General features: G+C 47.6%; 3 protein-coding genes across 3 annotated transcripts; all 3 read right to left on the reverse strand.

Moving 5' to 3' along the window:
* Positions 1-2: 2 nt before the first annotated feature.
* EMH_0028620 (uncharacterized protein) lies at positions 3-1,480 on the reverse strand (the record flags this gene model as incomplete). The annotated part of the gene is made up of 2 exons (XM_013494178.1): positions 3-130; positions 415-1,480. 2 exons carry the CDS (start codon positions 1,478-1,480, stop codon positions 3-5), a joined length of 1,194 nt encoding a protein of 397 aa, XP_013349632.1.
* A 1,558-nt stretch (positions 1,481-3,038) lies between these two features.
* On the reverse strand, positions 3,039-5,068 carry EMH_0028630 (uncharacterized protein; the record flags this gene model as incomplete). Its single annotated transcript, XM_013494179.1, is given in 7 exon segments — positions 3,039-3,100; positions 3,104-3,598; positions 3,703-3,871; positions 3,971-4,061; positions 4,268-4,333; positions 4,531-4,754; positions 4,877-5,068. Coding segments are annotated over 7 exon segments (1,299 nt in total).
* A 2,231-nt stretch (positions 5,069-7,299) lies between these two features.
* On the reverse strand, positions 7,300-9,598 carry EMH_0028640 (glucosamine--fructose-6-phosphate aminotransferase (isomerizing), putative; the record flags this gene model as incomplete). The annotated part of the gene is made up of 4 exons (XM_013494180.1): positions 7,300-7,682; positions 7,865-7,979; positions 8,330-8,502; positions 8,728-9,598. The coding sequence occupies 4 exons, from the start codon at positions 9,596-9,598 to the stop codon at positions 7,300-7,302; spliced, it is 1,542 nt and encodes a 513-aa protein (XP_013349634.1).
* Positions 9,599-9,712: the final 114 nt, after the last annotated feature.

Genomic DNA, 9,712 nt, shown 5'->3' on the forward strand with positions numbered 1-9,712 from the left:
AGTTAGAAAAACAATGTCCTCACCTCCTGAGTAGCGGCGCTCGGGACGATACTTTCCTTCAGAGCTTCTTCTTGAGGCTCTTCTTTCTTTGCCTCTTCTTTGAGTTCCTCCTCCGCCTCTAAAGTCTTTTCTAAATACAAAGAACGCAACGAAAATCCAACCCTCTTTTAATCAGACCCACAAACAGTGCCAGCTATTCCAGGGAAGCAGAGTGCACTAACCTGCTTGATGAGCAGTTGACTCGTGCTCTTAGTGGATTGTGCACGAGCTACTCTGTCACCGGAAGAACGCTTTAAAATCTGGCAACTATTCATAAGGAACTACCGCGTGTTCGGGCATAGACTGCGGAAAAAAGGAGAGCTATCATTCTTTTGCTTTTGGAGGAACAAACATTTATGTGTTAAGGAAACTTACCGTGCAGATCGAGGATCGTCACTAGCCTTCCATAAAGCTCCTTGCCTTTTGCTGATTTGAGTAAGGGGCGAAGTCGATTGATTAGCAAGTCAAAGTTCGCCTCTAGACTGACTTCTTCTGGTCCGTGTTCAGGTTTGTGGGTTTTTGCCTTTGCTTCCTCATGCTTGCTGATTCCTTCTTCCCCATGCTTAGGTTCGTGTGGCTTCGCCTTCTCGTGCTCGCTTATCCCTTCTACATTATGACCAGGTTCGTGTGCCTTTTCCTCGTGTTTGGCGGTTTCTTCTGCCTTATGGCCAGGCTTGTGTGCCTTTGCCTCCTCGTGTTCGCTGATTCCTTCTTCCTCATGGCCAGGTTCATGCGGCTTCGCCTTCTCATGTGCACTGATAGTTTTGCTTCCATGGCCAGGCTCTTTTAAGGTTGTTTCGTGCTCGCCTTTCTCTTTTTGAGAGGCTGTTTCGGAGCTTCCTCCTACGCCTTCTGCATGGCTTTTGCTGGACGCCCCAGCATCTGTGTGAGAAGCATGTTCCCCAGCACTTGTTTGGCTCCCTTCTTCCTCTTCTGGCAAGGCCTTGGACTCTTCTGTAGCCTTTGTACCGGCTTCCTTCTTAGATGCTGTTGTGGTTTCGTGACCTCCCCCATGGGCTCCACCTGCATGTGGGACCGCTTGAGAGGGTTCTTTATGCGTCCCGTGATGAGAATCCCCTGCAGATGTTGAGGATTCCCCTAGTTCTTCGGACTCACTTGACTCGGATTTTTCAGTGTCTGACTGATGTTGCAGGAAAGATTCTAGAGGCACCTGCAGGCTTGCAAAGTGCTCGGTGGCTCCGGCATCCCCGTGGAGCTCGGCGTCGTCTTGCTGGAGGACACCATGAAGACGAATTAGGCGTCTTCCGAAGCGAGGAAGGGCTGATAAATGTGGGTTTGCATTCTGATCGGGGGAAAGTGAAGTGCCTTCGCCAACGGGGCGAGTCAGCGGCGGGGCCACTTCAAATGCGGATGCGACACCATAGTGTCCGCAGTAAGCAAGGCCGAAAAACGCCAATAGAATTGTGGAAATTGCTGTCATCTTTGTTTTCGGCTCTAAAGAAAGGGAGGGAGTCCTCGACAAGCGTCGAACATGAGACACTCCCCGCTGCGAGTTAGCTCATTGCGCGTCGGCGCATCCGCTCTTTTGGGCCTTCGGCTTCTACGAAGAAGTCGAGAGCTGTTTAATTGAAACAAGAATAATGGAAGAACTATTTTTCCGGAAGAAGTCTTCTGCACATTTGCACGTTTAGCCATTTCTCGTGAGAGTAGTCCCGCTGTCGTCCGCATGCTCGCGGGCTCCTCGGCGTCAAGGACCACTGTGGTCTGGTCTCTTTTCCTGCTCGACACGGCGGATTGTGTTTAATTGTTTCATATCTTTCCATTATTTTAGTCAAAAGTTTAGAATCAGCTGTTTTTTGTGGTGTCTACCAACAGCCTAGACATACGCGTATATGGTGGTCAAGCGTCTGGACCTTCGTTGATAGACCGACGGCGCCCGCCCACGGGAGCGGATATTCCGTCGATAGCTGAACCCGCTCAGACTCTAAAATCCAGCACATAGAAACTAAGTGACACTTCCTTCCTTAAAGAATGCTAATTTCAATAGTCGCCCGCTCGCCACTGCCACTGCAGCTCTCCAGCACGCCTCTGGAGCGTGGATAACATCAATTCGCACTGAGTAGCCCTGTGAGTGGAGGCAATTCAAACTGAAGGCCTAGGACCATAGTTAGAATAGGTTTCGTCCAGCAAGGACAGTAAAGCCAAGCAGCAACAGTATACTTCCTCCGGATGCGCTGGAAGTTCCCTTATCATGGCTCGGCTGCTAGTTATTACAATACTACAGTAGGGTAAAAAGCAAGACCGGGAGAGAAGGCAACTTGCCAGCACACTGCACAACGAGTCAATATGTTGTCCCTGAGCTGATTCATCAGGATGACGAGAAAAATCATTGCACTTAGGCAATAAGTTACGCATAGCGCCTTCTGTTATATCCAAACTAAAAAACAAGTAGCCACTTTGTTTCGTAGATCTTTATTACTAAGGCGTGTGGACAAGCGCAATTCCACTGCCACTGCCTCATTCACTCCCGCACACTTATGCGGTTTCTGGTTTTGCATGCCGCTTGCAAGTCCCCTCTTCCTTTGCATCTTCCTATTTAATGCACCGTGCAAGTTAATCCTCTTCCCTGTATGGAATATCTCGTTCCAGTGTAGCATTAATGCTGCTTTCTCCTCTCTCCTTACTCTCTGGGGACGTGATAGGAGCACTATCAGCAGGTTGACTTGGCGGGGTGCCTGCCCAGTGACCTCCTTCTTCGCTTTTTACTTCATCACGCCTTGAGACGCTCTCTGAAGACGAGCTTCTTCTCGGAAATTCGAGATGTCGGATCCGCGCGTCGGGCGTCCGCGTGCCTGTGCAACATGTGAGGCGCTCAGTGCGGGCACTGCTGCGTTCAGATGACGAAGCTGCCCTTGCGCAAGCGCCACTCGTCGTCGATGAATTATGGTAGTATTGGCTCTGAAGGATTGTCTGGCGTAGAGATAACTTGCACTGTTCTCCCTGAACCTCAAGTTTGTTCCCCAGTTTCATCATCCCCATCATGCGCTCCAGTAACAAAGCAGCGCTGTCTCGAGTTTCCGGTGAGCCACAGCGATAGCACTCNTCCCCATCATGCGCTCCAGTAACAAAGCAGCGCTGTCTCGAGTTTCCGGTGAGCCACAGCGATAGCACTCCGTGCTTCGCTGTTCGTTGTCTCCGACAGTGCATGCTTGGCCCTTCTCTGTACCGTCTTCGGATTGGGTCGCGCAACTTGCCGTCGCTGCCTGCACGTCTGATGAAGAACAGGTAACGTCGACGGGGCTTCCCCGTGATATATCCGCAGCCGCCTCCACTGCAGTGGAAACAGCTCGCGTCACGACAGTGTGCAACCCCTGGTTACAGTCCGAATGCAAGCAGGAACGCGAGTGGACAGACCGACAGTCCTCTTCCCCCACCGCGTGCCTCTTGATATATACGGCATCGCAGCTATCGGCAACAGAATTCACGGAAGCATCGGCTGTGCTGGCATATGGCAACTCGGGGCCAGCCCTGACACTTCGCATTCTGTTGAGGCGTCCCACCATCGACGGGTGACTCGTTGAGCAAAGCAGCGAAGGACCTGAAAAAGCAAGAACGAACGCAGACAGCTCTGCATTTATTAAGCTACTCTGACTCCATCAACACCCATCTAAAACAGAAGGTTTGACCAAAGTGCCTAATTACCGTCGGGATGTTGAAGGGTTTCCCGGAAAGCCTCCACAGCTGCCACGGTGGCGCGGCCACACGCTTCATCCCGCGCCCAGGTGTCTACTGCTTCCCTCACTCCTGGTGAAACTGTGTGACCGTTAAGCTGACGAATAGTTGTGCAGCAAATCAACGCAAACCCTTCAGCCTGAGAAACACAGCAGCTCAGCACTAGACAGTCATCAGTTAAAGGGCATGGCTGTCGAGTAAGCGACAGGGCCCAAGGAAGTGTGCGAAACAAACTTACAACGTTGCCGAAATTGCATATGGGGTTTTGCCTTAAGTCCAAGACCTCGAGGGATTTGAATGTGCTCAAAGCAGCAAGACCTTTGAAATCGCTGAGCCGCAACAACGACAAGACCACGGGTACACTCAGCTCCATCCTAGGTCCATCAACTCTCTCTCAATTGCATTGTTACTACCGTCTATTCGTAAATTCTCTAGGTAGTGCTAGAAGAACAAGCTCAGGAAGAAACGGAGTAAAGCAAAGCCAAGCATTCCTCGTGCTTTCCTAACTTCATGCACCTATATCACCTGTTCTTACCTTATTTGGTTCCTAGCCAAATTTAGCTCGCGAAGTGTGAAACGCAAAGGGGTATTGGATAGATTTCTGCGGGAAAAACAGCAACACCGCCACTGACAAATTGTTCAACGAGTGGCTGTTCACAGTTGGTAGAGTCGACGGTTGCCACACACGATTATGGCTGCGAATAGGTTGTATAATATATATATATTATAACAACGACCATTGTTGCAAATAATTCGTATAATATCATTTCCTCTAGGAATCGGAATACTTCCTCTTACATTATGCTTGTTAGCTGGTTACCGCTAAGGTCCAGCTGGCGAAGTCGAAAGTGGGAGCCAAAGTTTGTGATGGTGTTGATGCGGCAGTTGCTGGCCCGCAGCGTTTGTAGATGAGGAAAAGGTAACGAATGGCCATCTAGCAAGACTAGCAGGTTTCCATCCAAGTCAAGGTGGGTCAGGCATTCGAAATCTAGAGCCGCAACTTCGCCCAGGGAAAGCTCTATCTGAATGAATGCATACATTGCAGTATCCTTTGTATTCCTATGTGTGTGCTTGGGGCGTCACTCATGAACACTGCATTCTCTTCACAAACATGGCAGACTTTGTCTTTAAAGTCGCTGCTCACCTTTCTGATGTTGCTGCTGGAAAGATCTAAGGCTTTCCATTTCCGAGCGGAGTTACCGTCAGCAAGAAGCAAAGCTTTCAGCTTGGAAGCATTCAAGATAGGACCGACCGCAACTCCTCCTGCACTTTGTAGAAATGCCGCTGCAGAAGGAACGTTTCTATGAGCGAACAGCCGCGTCCTAGACGTAGACATTTCTGTGGTTTTGCAGGTGGTCCAGGGCATGGAAGGACGGACTAGCAGAGATGTTCTGCTGTTACACCTCCGTGCCGCTCTTGAAAATTACACAGTTTAAGCTGCTGGTAGCATTTCAAAAACAGGTTTTCAAAATTGACAAGGCGGTAAACAGAAGGTGAGAACGGTGGTTCGGTCGGGGCCGAACATGTCCTGTAGGACGCGGTGGCTTGTAAGGATTGTAAGCTTTTCCGTCACACCCCTGGAAAGAAATACATTGTAACTCGCAGTAATAGTATATTTAATGTTAATTATTGCAGAGACAAGAGATACAGACGCAGTTGCAACAAAGACTGCGGCCGCACGAAACAACCATCGTCAAAGGGCGGGCCAGAGCCAGAGGCTAAGGCCGCTTGTGTGGCTGCCCTCTTGCTCTGTGCCCTTGAAAGTGAATGAGTTAAATCAAACGTAAATTTAATTCATTTTAAATTAAATAAAATACACAGTTATGGATGCTTTGTATTTCAGCAGGATGTGAACGCCTCAGCTCTTAACTAGTCCCCAGAGCCTCTCCGCTACCGGTGACGTGAAAATTAATGTCTTATATCACACCTGCATTTCCCTAGACACCCCGCGGAAACACCAAATTCTTTTGTGTTGACACATGTTAAGAACACTGTGGGTCCACAGCTTGGGCTTCTGGCGATTACCCCTGTGTTCCTGCGGAATTTACAGTTGCAACCGTCTGTCAGCTCGGGTGATTTCTTTCTTTATCCATGTACTTGCTGGCTTTCATTGCCTTCAATCGCCAACGCATGTTGTGAACGCAAAGTCTGGCTTTCAACAGATGAGTCAAGCCAAGTTTGACTGCCCTCCCGAGTGTTTACCGACGAACTCACACAATTATGGATAGCACATGTTTTGTCTGGTATTCATGTTTATATGATGTGTGGTATATTTGATTCTATGCTGGAGGGCGTATTTTATTGTATGTTGTACTTCATGGTTGGTTAACTACATAGTATGTAGCTCCTGCACAGTTGGTTTCACGCTGAGCGTTGACGCAACGCGTTGGCGCCTCGGCAACGCAACATTTGCGGCATTTACGCTCTCGAAAAAGTAATAGAAAGTTGAAATGTTCAGGTTTACTATCGCCACAAAATTTCCCCACTTCCTTGTGGATCTATAGGCGTACGTGCAAACGGCTTTCGTGACTGGCATATAGTCGCAGCCCGGAGAGTTGCAGAGAGTTCCGCTTGCAAACAGCTGAAGCTACTATCTTCTTTCAGCTGATTGGGGGGAAGACTTCAAGCAACGAAGTTATACACTTCAAGCCAACTGCTTGGCCTTGGCGTGTCGAATTGCTTCTCTCTCAGTCATTTTGTGCATAACGTATCGTACACGGAAATGTAAAAACGAATAGAAACTCTTCCGCTACTCGGAAACTATAAATTGGGAAATGGAAACACGTGCAGCATTGCATACGAGGGGGATATCCTATACTGGGTGTTTTGCATCTTCTGTATATCTGTGTGTAAAATGTAGGGGCTGTTGTTGTGTTTACTATACATCTCTCTGTCGATAGTTTGTACATCTGCCAACAATGCAGCCATATGATTCCCCTTTGTATTTCAGTATTTAACAGCGATTAAATAAATATACTTTAATTGGTTTATAATGAATTATATAAATATAATTAAATAAACAAAGCAACAGAAAGTGAAAGATAACAGAAAAAATATAACACTGTATCCAAGGCCTTCTGTATAAATAAACGAAGATTCCTATGTCAGCTCGACTGTTCTTAGAAAACCGATGGATAGAGTTAACAACACAACTGGAGTTTGTGATAGAATCAACATGACAATNCTGTTCTTAGAAAACCGATGGATAGAGTTAACAACACAACTGGAGTTTGTGATAGAATCAACATGACAATGCAGGGAGAATAAATGCAGGGATTTCATGTTGCACAGTGTGCTCTACTCGACCTGCCTCCTACATAAGCTCTAGAAGCAAATCAGCACCATCTGAATCAGCTAATCTTACCCTGAAATTGCAAAGTAATGAAATTAATATTAATTAATTAATATTAATTAATAACTTCCGGTATAAACGCTCCGATTACTTCGGAGAAATGGCCGTTCGCACACTGCTTGCGTGCGCGCACAAATTGAGTTTCGCAAGGTAACTGCGTTCTGCAGTATACCTTAAAAAACTTGTGGAGCCTTAAAAACTGGCCGCTGTTCAAACTAACTGACTGTAACTGTTTTTGCGAGGCCCCTTGGCTTGTCAGGATTTATTCCCCTAGCAACGGAGAGCTCGTAAGCCAAGAGCTGTAGAGGGATCGCCGCGAGCAGTGCTGTGAGAGGTCCATTGCTTGGAATAACAATGTAATCATCTGCTACATCTTGTACAAGCTCCGGGTAGTCCGTTACACAGATTAGATAGGCTCCTCTAGCCTTCACCTGCTGCGCGGCGTTCAGCATTAGTGCTGCGTGCTGGTCACCAAGCACAATCATGATTACAGGGGTGTGTGCTTTGTCGTCGATCAAAGCAAAAGGGCCATGTTTCAACGCTCCCCCAGCAAACCCTTCTGCATGGATATATGAAATTTCCTTAATTTTCAGTGCACCTTCGAGAGCAACAGGATAACCAAAACCNCTTCTGCATGGATATATGAAATTTCCTTAATTTTCAGTGCACCTTCGAGAGCAACAGGATAACCAAAACCTTTGCCAAGCACGAACAGCGTCTGTGCATCTTTCAACTTCTCGGCGATGCGCTTGCAAGCCCCATGTGAATTCAATGTCATACCGGCATACACAGGAAGACGATGAAGAGCATCTAATAAAGCGTTGCAGCGATCCGGATACTCTTCGCTCCTCAGGTTCTGCCAGAACCAGCTAGACACCAGGGCAAGCACCGTCACCTGCACACAAGCAAACAAAGAAAGCCGGTCGTAGCAGCAGAACCTTAGTTTTTGACCCTGCACACCGCATGCTCGTACTGTGTTGCTACTTAAAAGCGTCGTCATTTACGATTGAAGACAGTTATGAGTGAGGAAAGGAATGGATGCAGCGGCGAGCTCTATATTCTCCTCTTTCATCCGTGCATTGACTTTTGACGCGCATGAATCGGCCAGAGGAAAAGAATTGCTATTTTCTAGATTGCAACTAGCAAGAGATCGAGGACATAGCGCACGACTTACTTGAGAAGTAAAGGCTTTGGTTGAGGCGACAGCAACTTCTCTGCCGGCATTCANCATAGCGCACGACTTACTTGAGAAGTAAAGGCTTTGGTTGAGGCGACAGCAACTTCTCTGCCGGCATTCAGATAAACACCACAGGAGGTCATGCGAGCGAGGAGAGAGCCTACTGAGTTAACGATAGAAAATTTCCTCACTGCATGTTCATCAGCTATCTGGCATGCTCGTATAGTATCTAATGTTTCCCCTGATTGCGAAAGCAATAGAATTCCAGCATCATGCTTGGGTAGAGAATGTTGTTCCAATTCTGTTGCATCTATAGCCCTCACTTGGTCGAAACATGCAAGCCATTGCATAAGTTGTTCACCATACATTCCAGCATATAATGAAGTTCCGCATCCTGCAAGTAGAAGATTGCGAATTGCTAGTAAATCTTTGTTCTGATCGAGACCACCTAACTTTACGCGGTTACCATGAGCCATGATGCGGCCCCCATAGTTCAGAGCCCTAGCTAGGCTCTGTGGCTGTTCAAATATTTCTTTAAGAGTCCAATGAGGGAATGGATCTGGTGATGTTTCAACTGTTTCGGCTGCAATGCGGTGCATATCACGTGATTCCAAGAGCTGATCAATCCCTTTGCTTGTTACAATCGCTATCTCTCCATCCTGAAGCATAAGATACTGGCTAGTATGTCTAGCAAGGGCTGCTGGCTCGGATGCTATAAATACCTGCCCGTCACTGCTACCAACAAGTAATGGTGAACCATTGCGAGCGAGCACGATACGGTCTGGGTAATCTTTGTGGATCACACAGAGGCCCCAGGTGCCCTGAAGCTGCGAAACACTCTCTGTTACAGCATCTTCAAATGATAGCCCGAGATCAAGTTTGTATCCAATGAGGTTTGCAATAACTTCTGAATCTGTTTCGGTCATAAATACACAACCCTTGGCTAATAGATCTTTCTTCAACTGTGCAAAATTATCGATGGTTCCATTGTGCACCAAAGATATGCGTTTTTTCCAGTCCATGTGAGGGTGCGCGTTCGTGTCTGTCTTCGCGCCATGTGTCGCCCAGCGTGTATGAGCAATGCCTATATGATGTCCGCCGTGATGAGTGGGGGCTTCTTTCTTCAGCAGCTGAATGCAGTCACTTGTTGAACCTCTGCTTGCAAATTTGGTTGTGATCAGCTGCCCATCCTCCCCTATAGTTGTCATGCCGCAACTATCATACCCCCTATTCTGAAGTATTTCAATCCCCTCCATCAACACTGGCTCCACGTTTCCCGTGCCAATGTAGCCTACAATGCCGCAACACCGAGCATCAGATTTCTCTCTAGAAACCATAAAAGTTGCATAGCCTGCTGCAGCCACAACGGCGCAAACCCCCATGAGAGACGAACCGTCATGCTTCAATCTGTAGGAATTTCGCTTAGATTCCCAACTTTGACTTGAAGGTGT

This window comes from Eimeria mitis, genomic scaffold (assembly GCF_000499745.2).
Source record: "Eimeria mitis Houghton genomic scaffold, Emh_scaff1065, whole genome shotgun sequence".
In the NCBI taxonomy this organism is placed as follows: Eukaryota; Apicomplexa; class Conoidasida; order Eucoccidiorida; family Eimeriidae; genus Eimeria; species Eimeria mitis.